The sequence below is a fragment of the Geotrypetes seraphini genome, chromosome 15 (genome assembly GCF_902459505.1).
Source record: "Geotrypetes seraphini chromosome 15, aGeoSer1.1, whole genome shotgun sequence".
NCBI classification, from domain to species: domain Eukaryota; kingdom Metazoa; phylum Chordata; class Amphibia; order Gymnophiona; family Dermophiidae; genus Geotrypetes; species Geotrypetes seraphini.
The window spans coordinates 44,655,056-44,681,186 of record NC_047098.1 but is presented as its reverse complement, the minus strand read 5'-3'; the positions used below and the strand labels follow the sequence as shown (position 1 = coordinate 44,681,186).

General features: G+C 41.9%; 1 protein-coding gene across 1 annotated transcript in view; it reads right to left on the bottom strand.

The window, feature by feature from the left end:
- Positions 1 to 26,131, bottom strand: part of MED13 (mediator complex subunit 13) — a 432,233-nt gene that overhangs the window by 62,698 nt on the left and 343,404 nt on the right. Inside the window, exons 22-23 of the mRNA XM_033922821.1 lie at positions 19,111 to 19,302; positions 9,342 to 9,565 (exon numbers count right to left, since the gene is read on the bottom strand). Coding sequence (XP_033778712.1) covers positions 9,342 to 9,565; positions 19,111 to 19,302 — 416 coding nt within the window. The remainder of the gene's footprint in view (positions 1 to 9,341; positions 9,566 to 19,110; positions 19,303 to 26,131) is intronic.

The window sequence follows — 26,131 nt, the reverse complement described above, 5'->3', positions numbered from 1 at the left end:
CAGGAAAGGCAGGATAGGAAGAAAAGGAGAGGGAGTGGCATTATATGTTAATCATAATAAACAATGAATATGTTCAGGAAAGGCAGGATAGGAAGAAAAGGAGAGGGAGTGGCATTATATGTTAATCATAATAAACAATGAATATGTTCAACTTTTGTGTTTTAAACCAACAATCCTAATGAAAATAGGCATATGCTAGAATGAGCCGGTTTCAATTTGTTTTATATTTTCATAAATTTTTTGAGACTAAGAGACCTCAAGTGCTCGCGGTTGCTTGCTATTATAACTTGTCTTAGCAAGTGACCTAAATGTGAGCTATCACTGGTCAAAACGTCTTTTTAACTTTTATAAATCTGAAATGTTCTTATAAATTAATAATTATATGAAATATTAGTCTTTTAAATAAATCACTCATTTGTGTTCATTTAAGATTTCTTGTGTTATTTCTTCAATTTCTTTTTTACTCCTAATGGAGACCCATAACTTAATCTATATAATACTTAGCTTGGATTTTACTCTGCCAAGCTGAATAGATGAAATATGACGGAAGATCTCCGTTTCACTCTATAGTTGTCTAAAGAGCTTCATCAGGAAATGGGCATTCTGTTGTTTCAAAAACTATGAAAAAATGAGAAGAAATACATAATATAAATTATAAGTTAATATAAAATTGAGCAGACACTCGGCACCGAACGCGCCCTATCATGGGCCACGGAGGAGAAAACATACAGAAGTTCCCCCACCCCCGGGGCCAAGGCAGGACCAGAACGTCCAGCCCCTCGCTGCCGACCTGCTTGCGTCGGCTGTAGAATTTAGCCGCCTTCCGGTGCCAGGCAGACACCATCAGATCGAAGGCCGGACGGCCTCACTGCCGAACGATGGTCTTTAATGCCATCCTGGATAAGGACCCATCTCCCGGGTGCAGAATCAGACAACTGAGAAAGTTTGCCTGAACGGTGTCTACTCCAGCCGCAGACAAGGTCACCTGATGCTTTTCCCCCAGGAAAAGAGCATCCAAGCCACCAAATGGTTGACATAAGCTACCGCTGTCACGTTGTTAGAGAACACCGAACCGCCTTCCGATGGAGACAGAGTTGAACCTGCAATATGGCCAGCTGGAGCATTCAAAGTCCCAGGTGATTAATGGAACATCTGTCTGAGCACGTTGAGGACCCAATGGTCCGAAATCACCCTCCACCACGCCGTTTGGAAGGCCAAGAAGCATCTGCAATTTGAGGAAGAGGAGCCAGAAGCCTGGCGTCAGAACTCCCTCTTGGGATGGTCAGGAGGACAGTTGTTGGAAGACTGATGTCACACATGATCTCCAAAGCGAGATCTGGGAAGCGCTCCAAACTGGATCTGGTTGTCTGGGGTCCGGAGTATTGGAGAGGTCTCCTGTAAGGACAAAAAAATCTTGGTCGTCCAGATCCCCAGGCAAGTCGAAGTTTAGACCCGGGAAGCACCGTAGGCCTACGGCCCTGCACACTGGCCTGGTCAGCCAAGCATGGGCCAAACAAGAGCACACCTCTGAAAAGAAACCGGCTCAATGCAGCCATAGAAGAAGAAACACTGGACTATTGGCAAATCCACATCAGCCGCTGGGAAGAGACCAAAGAAGCTCCAAGTTTAGCAAAAACCTTAACCTCGACAAGAAGGGTATCCACCAAACAATTCACCATGGAGACTAGGAAATCAAAGTCTCGAAGGACAACCCCCTCGTGATCCCAACGGAGCCTAGAGCACCACACACGGGCAACAAGGAGGAGGCCACTGTAGCTCAACTTCCACCGCTGCGGAATCTAAAAGGCATTTGAGGACAAAATCCAGCTGCCTGTCCTGAACCTCTGTCAGGACAACCCTTCCAACAGAGGGCAAGAAAGTGCGGTTAGTGGCTTGTGCCACAGCCGAAACCACCTTCGGCGAAGCTATACGCTTGGAGAATTCCAGGTCCATGGGATGCAAGCGCACTATGATCCCGGCACATTTAAGGGGATCCTCCTGGGACTCCCAAGACACTAAAGGCATCCCATCCCAGTCCAGAATATCCGGAAAGGAAGCGGGCAGTGGGCAGCTGGTGGTCCGAAATCAGGTTCAGGAACCTGAGGACTGAGAAAGGAGTGCAAGGCACCAGTCAGATCGGAAGAACCTGCGCACAGCCGGGAAACCCCAAGTACTGGGGACCTGCCGTGGGATCCTGAAGATCCACCAGAAAAGTCATATAAGCGGATGCAGTAGAAAAAAACTGTGACAGCAAAAATATAGAGACCGGGGCAGAAGCGATGGCGGAAACCGCTAGTCTGCTCTCCGGCGTCACTGAAAGGAAACACAGACATTTTGGAATCCAGAGGGAGATCAGATCCCATCTGCAGCACTGGATTCAGCGGGGAAGAAGCAGGCACAGCCTTTTCAACCAGAAAAGCCTGACATTATCTGACACTTGCAGGCGGGAAATAGGCACTGGCAGCGAAAACCGCACTTGCGTTTCACTGCAGCGGATGTCGCACCCATTTGAGGGGGACCGGACAAGCCAAAAGTGTCTCTGGTAGAAGTGGAGGCAAAAGAGGATTCTCTGAAGGAGGAAAACGTGGAAATTGCGTACATCTCGCCCCCCCCCCCCCCACGGGTTGCGGTGCATGTGAATTGCGGCCGCGATCCCGCCAGCCATCCACCATAATTGATTCATGAATCCATGCCATCCTGTCCTAAGGTGGCCATCCCCGAAGTTTGGAGCAAAAACAAAGCTTCTAAGGGCTGATTTTGCCCTAAAACGGCTCTGGAAAATCACCGGGAACCTGGAAAAACAGCAAATTTTTTTATTTTACAGGGGGGGGAGGCTAGGGAATGCAGGGAAACCACCCAAAAATCCCTTTCCAGGCTTCCCCCCCTTAATATTGCCAAACTCGTGGGAATACAGACACACACAGAAACATGTGCTGGAACAGTAATCAATGGCAGCCAGCTAACACAGAGCAAGCGGAGAGATCTCAGGAGCTGATAAAAAAACTGGGTTTCAGATCTGACCACCTCTCCTTCCCAGTCACCCCAGACAGGAACTCTCAGGACCTCACCGGAAAATTAGGGAAGACCCGCGGTCCGGTTCCGATCTCGGCATACCTCCATGGAACCGTGCACATGGAACCTTTAGTGCACAAACCTAGGGTGAGGTGGCTCCCGATCCCAGAGGCCCGATCTGACCTGCAGGCTGTCTGAGGGGTTTACTGCAGGTCTGCTAACAGTCCTCCCTCCCCCAGAAGCAGACAATGTAAATACAAAAGTCTGCTGTGATCTCTTGCCGAAGGATGTCCCCAAAGAGTGAATCCACAGCACAAGGGCAAAACCCGCGCCAAAAGACAAATTAAAAGAACTAGAAATGTATAATTAAGCAAGAGTAGAAAAGAGCAACCCAGCAGTCAGAGCTGCAGGAACAGACTGGAATTCTAAGGCATATTGACAGGATGCATACACCTAGGAAGGGGCTAAAGGTTTGGTTTGGAGTACCTATAGCTCAGAGCTAGAGAGGATACATAAACCTGCTGGTGAAGATTCCAGAGTTTATTGTACAAGAACAACTGTTCCAGCGATTGGTAATTGAACCCATGCAGGATGGGGTCATATTGGACTAGTGCTTACAAATGGGGAAAGTATTTCTGATGTTACAGTGGGCGATCAGCTGGCATCCAGTGATCTCTACATGGTATGGTTTAATATTAAGATGGGTTTAGAGAGGGCTCATTCAAAATTAAAGGTTCAAGACTGTAAAAAACTAACTTTGTTAGGATGGGGGATTACGTCAAGAAATTGTTATCTGGAATGAGTAGAAATGCAGTGGGCAAAATTGAAAGGCATTATTAAAAGGGCGACAAATCTTTTTCTGAGGCAAGTAATTAAATGTAAGAGGAAAAGAAGGCCGTTTTGATTCTCAAAAATATTAGCTGAGAAGGTAAGGAATAAGTTTAACTTTCATAAACTACAAAAGATCGCAGAAAGAGGACAACAGGCAAAAATATCTGGAAAAGTTAAGAGGTTGGTCGAGAAGTCAGGAAAGCAAAGATACAAATGGAAGAAAATATAGCTGACATGGTAAAACAGGGAGATAAAACATTTTTTAGATATATCAGTGAAAGGAAGAAGTGCAAAAATGGCGTTGTGAAACTCACAAGTGAAGGGGAGAAATATATAGAAACTGATAAAAAAAAAAAAAAGGCTGAATTGCTTAACAAATATTTCTGTTCTATGTTCATGGCTGAAGATCCAGGAGCTGAAGCAGAAGACAAATGCAAATAGGGATGGTGGAATGGTAGACCCTGATCAATTTTCAGAAGGTTGTATTCATGAGGAGCTAGCTAAATTAAAGGTAGACAAAGCGAAGAAATTTAGGGAAGTTCTGGTGGCTCAGCTGATTGAAATTTGCAATGCTTCTCTAGAGTCGGGAGAAGGGTGGATGTGGTCCCTCTATACAAAAGTGGAAGTAAGGAAGAAGCAATGAATTACAGGCCAGTAAGTCTGACTTCTGTGGTAAGCAAATTAATGGAAACACTTTTAAAACAAAGAATGGTGAAGTTTCTGGAATCTGGTGGATTACATGACCAGAGGCAACATGGATTCAGTAGATCAATCTGATCAATTTCTTTGACTGGGTGACCATAGAATAGGATAGAGGAAGTGTGCTAGATGTGGTGTTATTTAGATTTTAGCAAAACCTTTGACACAGACAGCTAAAAAAATAAACTAAGTGCTCTTGAGATGAGTCCCAAAGTGATGGGCTGGGTCAGGAACTGGTTAAGTGGAAAATGACAGAGGGTAGTGGTCAATGGAGATTGCTCTAAGGAAAGGGATGTTACCAGTGGTGTGCCTCAAGTTTCTGTTCTTGGGCCTGTTCTTTTTAACATTTTTATAAGCGATATTGCTGAAGGGCTGGCAGTTAAGATGTAACTCTTTGCGGATGATGCCAAAATCTGCAATAGAGTAGACACCCTGGATGGTGTGAACGACATGAAGAAAGACCTAGCGAAGCTTGAACAATGGTCTGAAATTTGGCAGCTAAAATTTTATGCTAAGAAATGCTAGGTCATGCATTTGGGCTGCAAAAACCCGAAGGAACGGTACAGTTTAGGGGGTGAAAAATTTTTGTGCATGACAGAAGAGCAGGACTTGGGTGTGATTGTATGCGATGATGTTAAGGTGGCCAAACAGGTTGAAAAGGTGACGGCAAAAGCTAAAAGGATGCTAGGGTGCATGGCTAGTAGGAAAAAGGAGGTATTGATGCCCCTGTATAAGACTCTGGTGAGACCTCATTGAGAATATTGTGTACAATTCTAGAGATCGCATCTTCAAAAAGATATAAAAAGGATGGAGTCGGTCCAGAGGAAGGCTACTAAAATGGTGTGTGGTCATCATAAGGCGTATGGGGACAGACTTAAAAATCTCAATATGTATACTTTAGAGGAAAGGCAGGAGAGGGGAGATATGATAGAAATGTTTAAATACCTACGTGGTGTAAATGTGCATGAGTTGAGTTTCTTTCAATTAAAAAGAAGCTCTGGAATGAGAGGGCATAGGATGAAGTTAAGAGGTGATAGGTTCCGGAGTAATTAAAGGAAATATTTTTTTGCAGAAAGGGTGGCAGATGCATAGAACAGTCTCCCAGAAGAAGACTTTGCATACTAAGACTTCATGCTCAAGAGCCAAGCCATAAGACCACATGGTCAGAATCCTCCAGGGCAATGGAGCCTTGCGAAAAGAATCTCAGATGACATGGAAGCCCGAAACCCTTGCCCTCCTGCCGACGTACTAGGTCTGCATACCACGACCATCTCAATCAGTCTGGGGCAACCAGAATTACTCACCCCTTGTGGGACTGTACCTTTCGGAGGACTCTTCCTATCATCGACCATGGGAGAAACACATAGAAAAGCTCTTCTTGAGGCCAGGGCTGAACCAGAGTATAATCTTTTGTGCTTTTGTATTGTCTATTCTATGTAATGTTTTGTGTTTTTGTATTGTCTAGTCTATTTTGGGTCCCAGGTTCAGGCCTGAGGCAGTAGGAAGTAAGATGAAACAAGAGCCAGGTGGTGCATAAAAAGTATATTTTATAGGAATAGGTTTTTACAAATGCAGAGTATAAATTAGATTTAAAGCAGGTTGTGTGTGTATATCTATGTCCTGCCTGAATGAATGAGAGCAGAGCAGAACCTGTGCCCTGCCTGAACAAATAGAGAGAGAGTATGAGTATGTATGTGTTTCTGAATGGTGGGTGTATAGGTGTGAAGAGGCAGTGAGGAAGGAGCAAGAAATCAGAATGAGCAAGAGGGAGATCAAGGTGCTGCAACCTGTCTTTATAGATTTGAATTTGTTCTAAAAATAGTATCTTCCAGTATCTTCCTTCATCACAATTTTTTTATCTGATTTAAACAATGGCTCTGTAGCTGGAGCCATTCTATGTCTGAATTCCTTAAGCACCTGTCATTATTACATCTGTTTGAAAGTCCAGGGATTTATTTATTTAAATATTTATAGCCCGCACATCCCACAATTCTATGCGGCTTACAATAAATATTAGGTGCTTGGAAAAATAACCCTAACTGTCCAATAAGGCTCACAATCTAACTAAAGCATCTGAATAAACAATTGCTTAATTACAAATAAAATAAAAAGACCAAATAAATTCAATAATTAAAATATTACTAATAAAGAAAACAAAAAATTACTAAATAATACTATGGTATCCCAACCAAAATAAGAAACAAAAAGAAAAATTCAAAAATAAACATGTCCACAATGAGCTAGAATTCCAAAGGCCTGATCCAAAAAGAAGTTAGTATAAGAGTAATGAACCATCCTCACACATAAATTCTTCAATGCTGCCAGGAAACAATTTCTCTAACATGATCCAAACCTCTGGCCTCACCAAGTCTGGAATATGCAAGAGCAACTCAGAAGGAGGAAAACAGCCGGCACAGAAACTGAGGCAGAGCCCATTCTCCACCAGATCTGCTGTCACAACATCGAAAGAGGTGGGCTGAGAACTTTGTCAGACCCTGCATTGACAGGCAGGGAGGGCCAGCAGGACAGGAAAAGCCCCTGAAAAAACTGCAATGAGAACGCCAGCCAGCACGAAGGTGGATACATCCAACACTAAGCAGGCAGGCACAGAGATATCATCCGACAAGATGCAGGAAACAGCTGGCATGGAGGACGAAACAGAGCAGGCACAAGCCAAGACAGTCTGAGCCCTCAAAGTGGAGACAAAACGCCACACTCCCATGAAACAGGTAAGACAGCCCTTGGTAAGAATAAGGCCTCTCGACCGTTAAACAGTAAATGGTTGAATTCCAAATTTTAATAACAGTTCGTTAATGAGGCAGTTTGTAAAACAAACAAAAAAATAAAAACAAAGCAGACTAACAAAATAAAGCTAATAAAGAAAAAAACAATAAACAGGATAGAAGAAACCAACATAAGTATAAACTAAAAAAAAATTAAGGAGAACTTTAGCCCTACGCCCCCAGAAATATGCAAACGCTTCTTTGTTAATCTCAAGAATTGGACTTTCAGGAGTCATTTAGAGAATTCTAAGGTCTTTTGTTAGACTGAATGGGCAGTAGCTATTCAGTCCATCTACATCAACATTCCCAAGGTCAGATTTAATATCCCAGAATCCTTTGCTTGAACTCTGGACCTGCCAACACACAGTAATGTAATGCTAGCACAGAGCATTGAGGATGTTGATTCATGTCTCATATCTTCGACTGAAGAACAGTGGCCTTTTTGTTGTTGGCTGATACCACGAGATCAAACATTGGTCACCTCCAACACTGTAGAATGCTGTTGAAGGCTTCCTGAGAAAGAGACCACTCTCCAGGATCCAGTGTCCTATCTTGCTACATGTACTGCGAAGAGCCCATAGATGGGCATTGGCCCATTGGAACAGCATTTGAGCTTCTAATCTCAGCAGTGTACCCCTGGTACCTCCCTGCCAGTTGATAGACTACTGCTGTGACATTGTCCAAGAAGACACGAACCACCTTGTCCTTCAAGATGCTTTCCAGTGCCCGTAGGGCTAATCTGACCATTCTCGGCTCCAAGCAGTTGATTGACCAACCCCTTTGCAAGGGTGACCCCCGGTCCTGCAACAGGCGCCCCTGGTAAAGGGCTCCCAGCCAAAGAGGCTGGTATCTGTCATATAGATCTCCCACGTGGATATGCACAGAGGCTGCTCACAGAGAACCTCTAGTCAAACTACCACAACCAGACACAGGAGAACCCAGACACCATTCACATACCCTCCAATCAGACATCAAACGGAAAAAACTGTACGATGGCCTTCTAGCCACACAGGCAGCAAAACTAGACCACCAACTCACCAATCTACTTACTAATCGTGACCGCAGACTACAAAGCTTTCAGAAAAGAAATTAAAACCCTGCTATTCAAGAAATCCATTAAAACTAACTAACACTGTATGAAACATTTCAATCCTCTGAAGCAACCCGCTCTACTCTGTAACACCTCTGGACACGTCCAGAAATCCTCTTCTGTAATCCGCCTTGAACTGCAAGGTAATGGCGGAATAAAAATCACTAATGTAATGTAGTCAAGAGACATGAGAAGATTTCTGCCTCAGACAAACCTGACAAAGGAAAATTGCTTGTTTCTTTTAACTGCTATCCAGTTTCCCCATGAGACCAGACTCTCACCGGAGCCCACAAGACATTGTGGGGAGAGGAATGCAGTCGGCCCTGATCTTGGTACAAAAGCACCTTGGAAGTCACACGGCCTGCGCTCAAGCCCACTGTGTTTGAAACCTGGGGTGAGCCTGCTCCCAAGGAAATGCTCCCTGAGCCTCCAGGCTGTTAATACAGGTTGGCCACACAGGAATCATGCAAAGCATGTGCTTGCGAGCTACAAATCTCTGCCCCTAGAATCTGTATGTTCTCGCAGCCAGAGATGTCTCAGGGAACTAAAAGCCTCTGCAGCACCAAAAAGCCTCGCTTACAGGATAAACCCCCCCCAAAAAAAAAACACAAGCGGAACAGAGAAGTTCTTATAACTTCACTGTAGAGAGTAAGACTGAAGAAATCCAGCACAGCCCAGAGAGAGAGAGGAAGAGGAGAAGCAGAAGAATATGCAAATTAGGTTCTCTACAGATTTTGCACTGATATTCCTGTTATACTAGAAACAAAGTTTTTCTTGAAGTACCAAAGAACTGCTGCATCTCCTGCAAAACAATTTTAACGAACTATCAACTTTTTGAATAATGCCAAAAGAAAGAGGCAAGGATGGTGAGCAAATTATTAAATTGTTGTAATAGATTTTTGCTCCCCATTTAAACTGTTCCTCACCTGTTTGGTACATCAATATTAATGATGCAAGTTTCTAAAAGTTCTCCATAGAGATCTGTGCAAGATGCCAGAAGCCATCTTTGATCATGAGATAAGCAATAACACACAAAGAGCACATTGTATTTTTGACTTGCTTCCCCAAATGTCTCCCCAAGTTCTGTCTGTTTATCCTTAACAGGGGCAAGTATAAATGGAGGCGAGTACAGTCGAATGCATTCTGCTCTCTGAAAAGAAAAATAAAACACGAGAATCTTACAAGACAACACAGACACACAATAAGAATATTTACAGGTAGTTTCAGTATTTTATACTTCTTTATTTAAACTTTTCTTTATTTATTCAATTAGCCCATCCTCCCGATAACACTCCCAATGGGTTAGAGCAGGGCTGCCCAAGACCGGTCCTCAAGATCTATTGGCAGTCCAGATTTTCAGGATATCCACAATGAATATGCATGAGAGAGATTTGCCTGCACTGCCTTCTTAGTATGCAAATCTCTCTCTCATGCATATTCATTGTGGATATCCTGAAAACCTAGCTTGCCAGTAGATCTCAAGGACCGGACTTTGGCAGCCCTGGGTTAGAGAATAACATGTACAGTATAATTGAATTTACAGACCATGATAAAATCAAACAAACAAATTAATTTAAACAGATCTTAAAAAAATAACATATAATAAAACAAATAATTCTCCTAAGTAAACCATAAAACAATATCCAGCAGAAATTCATAGATAAATAAGTTTTAATAACTTTTCTATATACTAACAAGTCTCTATTGATCTCAGTGAAGACAGGATCTTATTCCATAACAAGATACTAGAGAAGAAGGCTCAAGATTAGGGTTACCATATGGCTCCAGAAAAAAAAAAGAGTACAGATTGAGATATCCAGATCTTACTTGCATTGAAAGCAATGGAAGGAAGGAGGACAGATAAGAGAAATATGGGTTTTACTTCCATTGATAGCAATGGAAGTAAAACCTGAATGTACTAATCTGTCCTCCTTTTCTGGAGCCATATGGTAAACCCTACTCAAGATAGAGTAAACTCCAGATAAAAATATCTAGCAGCTGGTAACAGAAAGGCCCATATTCTATAGAATGCACCTTAACTTAGGCGCTGATAGGCACCCTACCGGCGCCTAAGTGCAAAATGGCACCAGAATCGCGCCTATGGAAGTGGAGTTGGCATCGTAAAGCAATAGGTGCAATTCATGTAAAAAGTAGGTTCTAGAAATGTAGGCTTTGAAAACCGTGATCTACATTTCTGGCGCCTACCTCTCCTGAAGGTGCGAGTCTATAAATGGCATTGACGTGTGATTCACATGCAAACAGCGGCCGCTTTTAAGGCAGTTGCTGACAGCCCAAAAAGTCTATCTCCTTGGGATCTCAAACTCCCGAAAAGGTATATATAATGGCAATTTATCAGAAATATATTTCTGAACCATCCCATGAAAGGCTTTAAATTGCAAGACCAAAAGCTTAAGCTTATATTTTTCAACTGAAAGCCAAGGCAAAGAAAGTAAGGAAGGTGCAACATGCCCAAATAGCCCTAAATTCAACAAAAGCCAAGCTGCCTAGTTTTGAATACAATGACGTCTTTCAAGCTCTTAGCAGTTAAATCAGCAAATGCATTACTATAATCAATGCACAAAATCACATAGGCATGAAGTAATTGGGCAAGAATCAGATGTTGCAAAATAGTAACAAATTTTACAAAGTTGCTGTACAAATCCAACCCCTCAATAGCAGGCTGGGGCAGGTGATTTGGTGTTCTTGTAAACTGCTCTATGTGGGACAGATCTCTTGCATGTTAAGAAAAAGGGTTTTGGAGCATCGATCCAGTCTAAATACCCGGAGGACAAAGGAAGCACGACATAATTTCAACACCTTGAGATGTGTAGTTTTGGAACAGGTGAAGAGATCACCACATCATGAGGACTGGCGTCTTCATCTACTGCAGAAGGAGCAGTGCTGGATATATGAGCTGGGATCAGTCCATCCAAAGGGTCTTAATGCCCATATTTAATGGACTGCATTTTTTTGAAATGTGATGTGAAATACACTTTGAAGTACTTTTCCTTATAACTCATACCATCAGTGGCGTACCTAGGGTATGTGGCACCTGGGGCCCATCATTTTTTGCCCCCCCCCCCATGTAAAAAAATATTTTTTGTAATAACCATGAAAAATAAATTGTCATAATAGAAACAGGCACTGAAAATTTTCTTTTATTGACCTCATATATGTAACCATTATTCCAAACATAACATAAATTATGTCTGAATTGTCATGCGATCAGAAGTACATATGGAGTAGTTGCAAGTGATGCTTGGGACAGTTCTGATTGTGTTAGTTCGGTTTTATGTGTTTTTTTTAATAGAAGGGTTTTTATTTCTTTTTTTAAGGTTTTGTAGTTTGTGGTCGAGGTCAATAGGTTGTAGAGTTGGGGGTCGAGTGTTAGGAGGTTGTCGAACAGTTTTTTTTCTTTTGACGATTTTGGTTGGAGGGTGTGTGAATGGTGCGTGAGTTCTCCTATGTCTGGTTGAGGTGGATTTAATTATTTAGCTGAAGAAATTAGTAAACATTGTCCAATTTGACACGGACTAGAGGACATGTAATGAAGCTAAGGGGGGACAGGTTCAGGACTAATGTCAGGAAGTTCTGCTTCACTCAGAGAGTGGTTGACGCCTGGAATGCCCTCCCAGAGGAGATTATTGCGGAATCGACCGTCCTAGGCTTCAAGAGCAAACTAGATGCATATCTCCTTAAGAGAGGCATATAAAGATATGGTGGACTATAAATTACGCCAGGTGTACACCTGGCAGGGCCTCCGCGTGTGCGGATCGCCGGACTTGATGGACCGAAGGTCTGATCCGGAGATGGCAGTTCTTATGTTCTTATGTTAACCCCCCCCATTCCACACACATTAATTCTATTCCATTTTTGTTCCCATTCTAAAAAACACTGATAAGTTTCCAGAAAAAAAATACATTAAAATAAGAAGTGAAAACAAGGCCCCTACAGATGAGAACATAACATAAGAATAGCCTAACTGGGTCAGACCAATGGTCCATCATGCCCAGTAGCCCATTCTCATGGTAACCAATCCAGGTCACTAGTACCTGGTCAAAACCAAAGAGTAGCAACATTCCATGCTACCGATCCAGGGCAAGCAGACACTTCCCCCATGTCTTAATAACAGACTATGGACTTTTCCTCCAGGAATTTGTCCAAACCTTTCTTAAAATCAGCAACGCTATCTGCTTTTACTATAACTTCTGGCCACTTCATTTTTAAGCTTAGATATTTGCTTCCAAACAGAGACCTTGCTAGATGTCAAATACAGAAAGAACAAGGTAACTTCACAAGGACTTAGCTGTGCAGGAAATGTGAATCTCCTCATACACCCACCATATAGTGCAAAAATGTACAAAGGTCTGGTTTTTTCTTTCGATCACTACATAGCCTAATGCCACACAAGCAGCGCTGTTACAAACATATTCTGAAGGTCAATGCTAAGATTAACAAAGTTTCCTTCCTTGGACCACAAGGAGATACTGACAAACCACTGGAAGAGATCCCAAAACAACTACCCAGGCACAACACCCAAAGACCCATTCAGTGTGTGAACCGGTTGAGTGGAGTGGACTAGCTGGGGGGTGGAAATGGGCCCGGAGTTTGCTCAGCAGAATTTCCCAGACCACCTCTTCCTCTCAACACATTGACACGCTGCCACCACCACCACCATTAGGAGCATCTCACCGGGTAGGCCAGCAATGCTTATAAACTTTATAAAACACATTATTATATTTTCTTATGAAGCACATATTTTAAATTGAACTCTCTGACATCCTCAGTCTTGCCATTCACAAAAATAGAAGGAAGAAAAGTTCCCGTTTTCTGCTGTCTCATGTCCCCGGCCTATACAATATTTTTCTTCTGCAGACCCTTCAAAAGTCTGACCAAATCCTCGTTTCACTTGCATTATAAAGTACTGAGGATGCCATCTCTCCCCAATCCCAGGTCCTAAAGTCTAAGACAGTAGCGCAAACTAGTGTTGCCCGATTCAAGAAAAAAAAATAAATAAATAAATTTCGATTCGATTCAGCCTATTGAATTGGTTTTTCGATTCAACTTTCCTGCCCAATTGGGTGTTTTGGGTTTTTTTTTCAAACAACCTGATGGGTTTATTTTATAGCTTTTTCACCCCCCTTTGGCTTCTCCTAACCACACTGGCGCTGTGGTGTAAGTAAAATAAAGAAACAAAAAGGACTTTTCCTCTCTCTGTTAAATCCTAGCTCACGTTTACGGCCTAACACCAGCTCTGGCAGGACACACATTTCAAATCTGACATATTGTAATCACAAAACAGAAAATAAAATTAGTTTTTCTACCTTTTGTTGTCTGGTTATTTTTCAAATCTTGTTGGTCCCAAGGCTCTGGTTGTCTTCTGATAACTTGCTTGCCAGGGTCTCCTTCTTCCTTCATGCTAACCATCCATCTGCCACCTCTGTCCTCCCCGTTTCCCTTCCCTCCCCAGGAAGCTGGCATCTTTCCTTTTTTCGACTCCCTCTACAGATCCATCTTTTCTTAACTACCCTTTCATCCAGCATCTCTCCCTCCTTCCCCACCACCCCAGGGTCCACCATCTCTCCCTTTCTTTTCCCAACTACCCTCCTATCCAGTATCTCTATCCCCCCCTCCACACCATCCCTTGTGTCCAACTTCTCTCCCTTTCTGTTCCTTCCCTCTCTAAAAACCATGGTCCATCATATCTCTCCCTCTTCTCTAATTTCAGACCCATTATTTCTTCCCACCCAAAGTCCGGCATATTCACGTCTCTTTGAACCCCCCCCATTCCCTCCGTGTATTTCTACACCAGGGCCCCCCTCCCTGAAGGCCTGTCTCCCCCTTAAAGGTCTGCATTCTACCCCCGAAGGCCTGCACTCCCCCGAAGGCCTGCACCCCCCGAAGGCCTGCCCCCCTTGAAGGCCTGCCTGCCTGCCTGTCCCCCCCCTTGAAGGCCTGCCTGCCTAATCCCATTGAAGGCCTATCCCCCCCTTGAAGGCCTGCACCCCCCCGAAGGCCTGTTCCCCCCGCCTTGAAGGCCTGCCTGTCCCTCCCCCCCTCCCCCTTGAAGGCCTGCCTGCCTGCCTGATGTCAGAGGAGAGGCGGGACCGCGGCAGAGGAAGCAGCGCCGAAGCAGCGTAGGGATTTCTGGCATCGCGATCCTGCTGCGGGCTGCTTCGTAGGTAGTGCGGGGAGGCCAGGGGGGCAAGCGGTCCTTCGGGGGAGGGGCACTGCACGCCAAGGCCGGAAGCACCCCCTCAGGGCTTGCACCCGGGGCGGACCGCCCCCCCCCCCCCTTGGTACGCTACTGCATACCATTTAGTTCTGTAAAGGAACGGGCGGCAGTTCACTGAAGAGTCTCATGCAAGGTTTTTGCATGGAGCTCCTATTGGTGGAATGAAACAGAAGGGGGCGGAGTCAACTACGAATGATAATACAGTACTTCTGTACCTTGAGGCAGAGTCCCAGCGCCGCTCTGAAGCCATGTGTTTATATTTTTGGTTTAGTTTTTTTTGCTTCTGTTTTTGGGCTGTGCTGTTCAACTTTGAAGAGGATAGTGACAGGAGATTCCTGAAGAAGCCGGTGGGCGAAATGGGGATGACCATGTTGGATCTCTGCTTATCGTTTTGGAAGGAGTACAGTGGCGGTTGGAATGCTGCTGATTACCAGCCTAAGTAAAGTCAGTGGAGGACAGACCAAAGTTGCAGCAAGCTGTTTTGGGTTTCAAAATTTTTTTTGCTGGCTTTAAGGGCGATTAGCCTGCACTGTGTTACTGCACTGGCATGTTTTGGAGACTTTAAACAGTTGTTTTCTATGTGGGAGTTTTCTTGGCGGCCATATGAAGCTCAAGTGAGGCCATTTTTCTCCCATTTTTTTGGAGTCTCCATGGTAGTTGCCTATTAATAGTGCCTAAAGCATTTACATGGTGTTTGGCTAAGCCCCCTGATTATATGTGAATAAGTTATTAGTTTTTCTGTGATTTCAATAGCCCCAACATTGACTGGTTAAATGTTACATCGGAGAGTGCTAGGAAGGTAAAATGCCTAGATGTCATAAATAAATGCTTCTTGGAGCAATTGGTCCGGGAACCGACAAGAGGAGAAGCTATTTTTGATTTGGTCCTTAGTGGTATACAAGGCATAGTAAGGAGTTAACTGTGTTGGGTCCACTGGGAAAAAGTGATCATAACGTGATCAAATTTGAGCCAATACCAGGAGTGACATTGCAAAAGAAATCTACTGTAGAGGCGTTTAACTTTCAAAAGGGCAATTATGATAAAATGAGGAAAATGGTTAAAAAGAAGCTAAAGGATCAGTTGCAAAGGTTAGGACTGTAAACCAGGTGTGGATGCTATTTAGAAATACCATTGTGGAAGCCCAGATCAGATGTATTCCACGTATCAGCAAAGGTGGAAAGAAAAGGAAACGAGAGTCGGCATGGTTAAAAGGTGAAGTAAAAGAGACTTTAAGACCAAAAAAAACATCCTTTAAAGAATGGAAAAAGGATCCGAATGAAAAAAATAAGGAGAGGGACAAGCACTGGTAAGTTGGGTGCAAAGCATTAATAAAGACAGCTAAGAAAGAATATAAAGAGAAACTTGCAAGAGGCAAAAACTCATAACAATTTTTTTAGGTACATCAGAAGCAGAAAACCTGTGAGGGAATCCATTGGACCACTGCATGATCAAGGAGCAAAAGGGACACTCAGAGAGGATAAGGCCATAGCGGAAAGACAGAATGAATTCTTTGCTTCGGTCTTTAAAGAAGATGTAAGAGATCTACCTGAGCCGGAAATGGTTTTCAAGGGTGATGATGCGGAAGACTAAAATAAATCTTGGTGAATCTGGAAGATATACTAAGCCAAATCAGCAAGTTAAAAAGTAATAAATCCCCTGGACCGGATGGTATACATCCCAGAGTACTAAAAGAACTCAAACATGAAATTGCTGACCTGCTGTTAGTGATCTATAAGCTCTCACTAAAATCATCTGTAGTACCTGAAGATTGGAGGGTGGCTAACGTTACGCCGACTTTTTAAAAAGGTTCCAGGGGAGGTCTGTGAAATTAGAGACTGGTTAAGCCTGACTTCAGTGCAGGCAAAATGATGGAAACAATTATAAAAAATAAAACTGTGGAATACATAGATAAATATAATTTAATGAAATGGAGTCAGCATGGGTTCAGCCGAGGGAGATCTTGCCTCACCAATTTGCTTGACTTCTTTGAAGTTGTGAATAAACATATGGATAAAGGCGAGACGGTTGATGTAGTGTATCTAGATTTTCAGAAAGCTTTTGACAGAGTTCCTCATGAGAGGCTCCTGAGAAAATTAAAGAGTCATGGGAAAGGTGACAAAGTTCAGTTGTGGATTAGGAATTGGTTATCGGATAGAAATAGAGGGTAGGGTTAAATGGTTATTTTTCTAAATGGAGAGTAAACAGTGGAGTGTCGCAGGGGTCTGTACTGGGACTGGTGCTATTTAACTTATTTATAAATGATCTGGAAATTGGGATGAATGAGGTGATTAACTTAGCAGATGGCACTAAAGTGTTCAAAATTGTTAAAATGTATGCAGATTGTGAAAAATTGCAGGTAGACCTTAGGAAATTGGAAAACTGGGATCCAAGTGGCAAATGAAATTTAACATGGACAAATGCAAAGTGATGCACAACAGGAAGAATAATCCAAATCACAGTTACCAGATGCTAAGGTCCACCTTGGGAGTTAGCGCCCAAGAAAAGGATCTGGGTGTCATCGTAGACAATACGATGAAACCTTTCATCCAATGTGTGGTGGCGGTCAAAAAAGCAAACAGGATGCAAGGAGTTATTACAAAAGGGATGGTTAACAAGACTAAGAATGTTATAATGCCCTTATATCGCTCCATGGTGCGATTTCATCTGGAGTATTGCTTTCAATTCTGGTCTCCTTATCTCAAGAAAGCTATAGTGGCACTAGAAAAGGTTCAAAGAAGAGCATCCAAGATGATAAAGGGGATGGAACGCCTCTTATATGAGGAAAGACTAAAAAGGTTAGGGCTCTTCAGCTTGGAAGAGACGGCTGAGGGGAGACATGATTGAAGTCTACAAAACCAAGTGGAGTAGAACGGGTACAAGTGAATTGATTTTCACTCTGTCTAAAATTACAAAGACTAGGGGACACTCAAAGTTACAGGGAAATACTTTTAAAACCAATATGAGGAATTGTTCTTCATGAACAACAGGAGCCTACAAATAAACCTTCCATTGCACATACAATTGGCTAAATAAAAATGGGCTGAACAGAACCTTCAATGGAGGCAGCACAGACTCACTTTTTCAGAGCTTAGGGAGGCAAAACCTGACCCACTTTGCCCACCTATGTAGCCGTAGGACCCCTGAGTGGTGGAATACTGGAGTTTCTCGATACCTGGCAAAATAGCATTAAAAAATACCTACAGCAGAGCCTTCCAAACTATGGGTTAGAACATAAGATCATAAGAATTGACGTACTGGGATAGACCGAAAGCCCAACAAGCCCAGTGACCAACCCAGGTCCCAAGTACCTAGCTAGATCAGAAGTAGTACAACAGATTTTATTCTGTTTATCCTAGGAATAAGCAGTGAATTTCCCGAAGCCATCTCAATAATGGCCTATGAACATCTCTTTTAGCAAATTATCCAAAGCTTTTTTAAACACTGCTAAGATGATTTCACCACATTCTCCGGCAATGAATTCCAGAGTATGTGTTGTGTGAAGAAACATTTTCTCCAGTTTGGTTTTAAATCTACTACTTAGTAACTTCATCACATGCTCCCTAGTCCTAGTATTTTGGGAAAGAGTAAACAACAAATTCACATTTACCCTTTCCATTACACTCAGTATTTTATAGAACTCTTATATTACCCCTGAGCTATCTCTTCTCCAAGCTGAAGATCACTAGCCGCTTTAGCCTTTTCTCACAGAGAAGTCGTACCATCCCTTTTATCATTTTCATTGCCCTAAAAGGGGGAGGGGGGTCACAAATCCTGCATTTCGGATCAGAACCTGGGTGGGCATTCCATAAGTGCATCATTATTCTGGACCTCCAGTGGTCACACAGTTCTTAGCTTCGATTATGAGTCACTGCCACAATAAGATTGGTTAAGCATAGATCTATAGTGTATGACAGCTAAATATCCTTTAGAATCTAATTTTATTCAAGTTTCAGCCTGTTTTTAAGTTACTATATTATGATTAGTAAATGAAGATAGGAATTTAGGGGTGAGGAGAGAATGTAATTTTGAAAAGCATTACAAGAGGAAGGGAGAAGTAAAAATGATAGATTCTTATTTAGTATAGAAAAAATTAAAGAGGCAATGGGTTTAATATTTTGGAGACCAATAAATATAAAAACACCCCCAGAAATACAAAAAACAGTAGATAACAGTTTTAACCATAATCAAAATTCTTAGGTAGTGGGGAGGTGCCCTTGTACATACCAATATACCAAATGGTAATGTAGTATTTCATCACTGTGCATCAAAAGATTTCCCAATGTGACTCAATAGAATTCCTTAATAAAATGACCTCATCAACAATGGCATAGAATGCAAATTTGATCATAGGAATAGGAAGTGTAAAAGTAAAGTGCTTTCCTAGGACTGTTAAATTCATACACCATTGAAGTTATTAACATTTATGCTGACACCAAAGAATGCATGGTGCAAATTCTTACCTCTGGACTCTTAAGAGCAGTTTCAATGGCTAAACCTGGACCAAAACCAGTCAAAGTTTTTACATTGGTTGAAACTGGCAGGGGTCTTCGACACTGGGTAAATGCTGAAAATGCCAAAGACTTTAAATGCTGAGTATAAATCTGCCGATCCTCATTCTTTACAGGCTGTAACAAATACTGGCATGGCACAATCTGAAATACAACAAACAGTTTGACAAGAAAATGTGCAATCTGAAAACAATTTGCCTATGGCCACATCACCCTGAGAGCACTTGATCCCGACTGATCTCAGAAGCCAACTCCAAGCATGGTTACTACTTCGATGGGTGAAAACAATGTGAGTAGGAACAGATACTGTGGCAATTTTGCCCAGACAATTTGCATTAAATAATGTGCATGTTTATCCTTTGAAAAATCCCAAGAAATAATGGTATCTAAAGAGCTTTGCACTTCCTTGATTTTCAGACACCTCTTCCCTGAAAGATCAAAATGCCTCCTCTGACCTAGCCCACATCTGATTCTGCCTACCATTCCCATGGGAAAAACACATTGTTGATACTACTCGCCCCCCCCCCATTTACAAATTTTCACCTATACATATCGTGACCATTTATTTTTTCATCAAAACGGGACAGCTACTGATTTTCAGTCCTGCCCCAACCCCACCCTAGCCCCACCCACAATTTTTTCCATTCATTTTTCATGTACATACAATATCTTATTAATTCATAATGGTAACCATAAAATTTTTAAAAAACACAAACTACACTGTATGCAGAGAAAATGTTAATTATCATTTATATTGGGGGGGTTTCAAAGAGGTCAATATAGATGACTTTAAAATATGCAATATCACCTCAGTAACAACTATAGAAAAATAGACAAATATAGTGCAAAATATAGACAACAGATATAAATTCTCAAAACTGACACATTTTGATCACTAAATTGAAAATAAAATCATTTTTCCTACTTTTGTTGTATGGTGAGTCTCTTGTTGCACTTCCTTCTAATTGTTTATACTTTCTTGCTTTCATTTCTTTCTTTCTTTCTGTCTTTCTTCCTGCCCCCTCCAAGCCACCGCTGCAACACTCCCCTAACTTTTTCTTTTTTTCTTTCTCCCTGCCTCCCCCCACACCACTGACGACAATTTCTCCCTGCTTCCCTGCCGCCGCAGCAACAGGGCCAGGCAAGGCGAGTGCAGCGACTGCACAACGGCTGGCCTAGAAGCCTTCCCCCCAACATCAATTCTGACATCGGAGAGGAAGTTCCAGGCCTGCTAATCGCTGCCTGGCTGGCCCAGAACTTCCTCTCCAAAGTCAGAATTGACATCGGGGAGAAGGCTTCTGGGCTGGCCATTGTACAGTCGCTGCACTCGCCTCGCCTGGCCCTGTTACTGCTTTGGAGTCGGTGGCAGGAAAGCAGGGAGAGCGCCCAGGCTCCGCAATCGCTTGTCTCGTTAAACCCACACACAACTTCGGGACGCTCTATCTGAAAACAGGACATTTTGATGTCCCGAAGCTGTGCATGGGGACAACGGGACAGGGGATCTAAAAACGGGACATATGGTCACATTACCTATACAATATACGTCAATTTTTAAAATGAGTCTACACAATTGATTTGTCATTAATAAACTGAAAGGAATTAACTAAAGCTAAATAACCAGCATGTATAGCATGTCCAAACACTTTCTCAACAATATGGCCAGATCTGAATACAGATTTATATCACCCCAGAGGTTTTTAAACCAGCACTGATAAATTATATGATTAAATCATAAGGAGGGAGGGTGAATTTTGCCTTATTTTTCAAATGAAAAGCCTCCCTATTACAGGATTTATCTGGAATCACAAGTTTCTTTCTAATTAAAGGTTTTATTATATCTACCTATGAGGGACAAGACAACCAAAAGAGGGCCTTAAAATGAAGTTAATTGCTTTGGGTGTTCTCTGTTGACAGCAGGACTTAAATCTTCAGATATGGGCGATGTCACCAACAGAGACTAGCATGGAAGCACTACCCAACAACTTTTCTAGAAGCTTTTGCATAAGTTCACTACACATGAGTTCCTACTCCCACCAACATATATTTATTTCTACACATACAATATGTTTATGTTTATTAAGAACTTTATATACTGCATAACAGCCTAAAAGGATCTAAGCAGTTTACAATACACAATTCTTATTTATCAAGAAAAGAACTCCATTAAAAATAGAAAAGGAAAGATTAAGAACAAAAGTTAATTTTTTTTTCTTTTCATAAAATATCATAGCAAATATCTCAACAGTAACAATTCTAATAGTAAAACAATAAAACACAGATCACAGTCCCAAACTCTGTTCTAAGTTGAGAAAGCCAATCGACCTCGCGGGAGACCTCCGCATGCCCAGGCTGGATTTGAGAGAGAAGCTTCGGCCCCATGGTAGTAAAGAGCTGAATGAATTGCTTCTCCATTAAGGTCTTGAACGAAGCCGGCAAGGATGGATCCGCGTCTCCAACGGGACCACCTGCACGGGCTTCGTGTTCTCTCGAGGCAGTGTGAGAGTGCTTGGACTTAGAAGCCTTGGGCACTTTAAGCACCACCGGGGGAAATGGGCTGCTGTGCTATCTGACCTGAAGAGACAGCAGGCATCGAAGACATAGCTGGTACAAACGAAGCAGGTTTGATGAGGCTCGGAGCAGAAGATGTGGAAGCCTGGAGAGCATTGGATGATGTCAAGGGCGAAGCACCCTATGAGGACGAAAGCTCCATCGAAGATTCCATGCTGAAAAGCTGCTACCACAGGATGCAACGACACTTGAAAGCACGAGACTTAAGTGTTGAGCAAGGCCGGCACGATTTCGGGAGATGTTGAGGCCCAAGACACCGAAGACAGCGTCGATGAGGGTCCGTTAGGGAAATCGCGCGCTGGCACTTGGAACACTTTTCAAAGCTGGTTGCAGGCCGGGACATAGGCCGAAAAAGCTCCGCCGCAAGATCGAAGCCACGGGACTGCGGCCACTTGGCCTGCCCGGTCGAATAAACAGAAGAAATTTTTTTTTTTTTTTTAAACAAGAAAAGAACGACAAAAACCAGCGATTCTGAGAAAAATGAACCCAAAACCGCGGACAAAAGAAGGCACAAGTGAAAACACTTCACGCAGAGAGTCGAAGATGGACTTTTCGGCTCCACGGAAAAGTAAGAACTGAGGAGATGCGCCCGATGTCAGGTGGGAAGGCACTCGCGCATGCGCGGTGCGGGCAACTCAAAACTTCGAGTTTCTTCAAGCAAGTCTGGTTGTGAGGCGTCCGCATCGGGGCTCCATTAGATCACGTCACCCACTTGTGAGAATACCTGCCTGCTTGTCCTGGGATAAACTCTGCAATGCTGCGCACAATGTTCTCCAAGTGCATGCCTATGAAAAGCAAGAAAGATGCCATAAGGGACAAAAGCATAGCACTCTGAAACAGTCTTTTCCAAAAAGACTCCTGTATCCAAGCCTCCCTCCCAGGGATAACTAGGAGTGAGTCTTGAAACTCTTGGCTCTTTTAAGAGCAGATCTGACCACCATGGAATAATGAGGAAGCTGTTACTGTTGCTCATATTTTGGAGTCTTCTGGACTCTATATACAGTTGGTCATCTTATTAATAGGCGATACAAACAGAGGCTCCCACTTTCTTATCTGTAAATTCTTCAAGATTCTGTGCATAAGCACTGTCATGGTTTCCAGAGAAAGGAGGGGCAGGAACTGAAAAATATCCAATGCTTCTGCTCCGGGTTCTTCCTCCATCTCTAGGTAAAATAAGATGACCCAAGTCATCTCCCATACAAAATCAATAAACGTGTTCCTCTCATTAGGATTTGTTTCTCACATGTGGTGGAGAGGTATCTGAAAGGAGACCAATGGACCTCTTCTTCAAGAAGCTCTTGACTCTCAGAATGCCAGGAATGGTCTCAACTCAGTCACAGAAGAAATAAGTTGGTGAAGTCTGAATTTCTGCCTCATACTACTGACTATAGGGTCAGGCTTTCTACAGCAAAAACACCGAAGATTCCTGGCATGTTGGTGAAATTTTCTCTCCCAAAACACAGAAAATGGAAACTACTGCAGCTTAACTTGACTGCAACTCCCCACTTCACCTCTGCTCAGTATTGATTCTGTTTCAGGCAGAGTATGGGTATCGTGTATCAGCTATATCACATCTGCCCTTAACATCGACAAAGTTGAAATTATTGCATGGAGTGAAGTAGCATTCCATCCACTTTGTTGAATTTCTACACAAGCTGCTCCTTGAAGGTTGCTATCAACAAAGGCAGGGGAATCAGACTAGGTGTAGCCACATCCACCTAAGTCAGTAGAGGTGGACAGGAACCAGGATGGAGACTGTTGCATCTCTTTCAATGGCAAAGAGGATGAGTGATCCTCAAACTAAAGTGCTTCAAAGACATTAGCCACCTTGGTTTCTCTCAGTGACACAGATGGGAAATGATGCCAAAATCTCAGCCTCAACTTGATGTCCTACACTGTGTTTTCTTTCTTTTTTTTTTTTTTTAAATATCTTTATTCATTTTTACATTATACAATCAAGTGTAAAAGAAATCAAATCATACTGTACATTCTTCACTTGAAACTCTACAATCATTTTATATCATAGATTTTCTCCCCTCCCTCCCTTTTCATATATTACCTCTCATAATGTCATAAAACCCACTCATCCCCCTTCCCTCTACACATATTTAATGGGGATAAATACAATTATTTATTATAATACTCAATTAATGGTCCCCACACCCCTTTAAATTTCTTATAATAACCACTCTTAATTGCCAATGTTTTTTCCATTTCATACACTTGACAAACCAAACTCCACCAAAAACAATAATTCAATCCCCTATAGTCTTTCCAATTATATGTTATATGTTGGATGGCAACTCCTGTTAAAATCATTAATAGTTTATTATTATTCGATGAAATTTGACTTTTGGCCCTCATAGACATTCCAAACAAAACTGTGTCATATGATAAGGCCACAGGATTCTCTAACATACAATTTATTTGACCCCAGATCAATTTCCAAAAATTATTAATAAACGGACAATAAAATAATAGATGATCTAGAGTTCCAGCCTCAAGATGACAATGCCAACATCTATTAGACTTAGAGCAATCCAATTTTTGTAAACGAACAGGGGTCCAGAATGCTCTATGCAACAGGAAAAACCATGTTTGCCTCATAGACGCAGACATTGTACATCTTATCCTCCAAGACCAAATACGTGGCCATTGAGATGCATTAATTTGATGCTTAATCTCAATGCTCCAAATATCTCTAAGTACAGTTCTTGGTTTTTTATTTAAATATCCAGACAATGTTTTGTACCACTGCGCGGCATGGTGACCCATAAAATCTGCCTGGAAGCATAAGAATTCTAGAGTAAAATGAGTATTTAAAGATTTCCATTCAGGGAACCCTGCCTGAATGGCCTGCTTCAATTGCAACCATTTATAACTTTGTTTTTTATTAAGTCCAAATTTATGTTGTAATTGTGAAAACTCCAGCAGCTTACCATCATTAATAACATCATTTAAAGTACGTATTCCTGCTTCAATCCAATCCTTCCAGACAATCATAAAACCGCCTATTTGTATCTTGGAGTTCAGCCATATATTTTGACAAGTAGATTTTTGAATAGTAATAGGAGTTAAGTTGTTAACATACTTTAATGTTGTCCATGTGTCCATTAATATCCTATTACTTTTTCTTATTCTAGGCATTTTAATACTAATCAAATGACGAAGCCTAATAGGAGACATGAGCTGCCACTCCAACCATAACCAATCTGGAAGCTTCTCCATGAGTTCTGGGAGGACCCAATACATACCTTGGCGCAAGATATAGGATTGATGAAACCTATAGAAATTTGGAAAATTTACCCCTCCCTCCTCAATTGGTTTTTGTAAAGTCACTAGAGCAATTCTTACAGCTTTACCCAGCCAAATAAATTTACTAAGAATATTATTTAATTTTTTATAAAAAGACCCCTGAAAAAAAACTGGTATCATTCCCATTTGATAACAAACCACAGGCAATATCATCATTTTGACTGTTTGTACTCTTCCCCACCAAGATAAATGTAATGGATTCCATTGCTCACATAACTCTGTTACTTTTTGCAATAAACTTTTTTCATTCATTATAATTGTCTCATCAATCATGTTTTTTATCCATATACCTAAGTATTTTATTCCTTCTTCTTTCCATATAAAAGGGAATGAATCAAATAATCCTTTTGTGCAATGCACATTTAAAGGAAGAACTTCTGATTTAGTCCAATTTATTTTATATCCTGAAAACTTTCCAAATTTTTCTATCAAATCCAATAAATTTGGAATGGTTGCTTCAGGATTCCTCAAATGAAGTAATATATCATCCGCATATGCAGAAACTTTATATTCTTTATCCTTAGGCGTAATACCCTGTATCTCCTCTTCCTGTTGAATAGCTAGTAATAAGGGTTCAAGCACTATATCAAAAAGTAAAGGAGATAGAGGACATCCCTGTCTAACTCCCCTTTGCAATTTAAAACAATCTGAAAAATTATTATTGATATATAATCTATCAACAGGAGAGCTATACAGAGTTTTAATCATTTGTATAAATCCAGAACCAATACCAAACCACTCCATGGCCTGATACATAAATGTCCATTCCACACGATCAAAAGCTTTCTCTGCATCTAGAGACACAGAAAAAGCCGGATCTCCAATTTCTTTTGTTAAATATAACATTTGCAATGCCAATCTGGTGTTATTAGAAGAGTGTCTCTGAGCAACAAACTCTGTTTGATTCATACCAACTATATGAGGAAGAGCTTTTGCCAAACGTGTAGCCAAAAGTTTGGCTAATAATTTACCATCTACATTTATCAACGAAATAGGCCTGTAATTTGAAATCAACATGGGATCTTTATTTGGCTTCGGCAAAACAATAGTTAATGATTCTGCCATAGTGCCTGATATACAACCTTTCTTT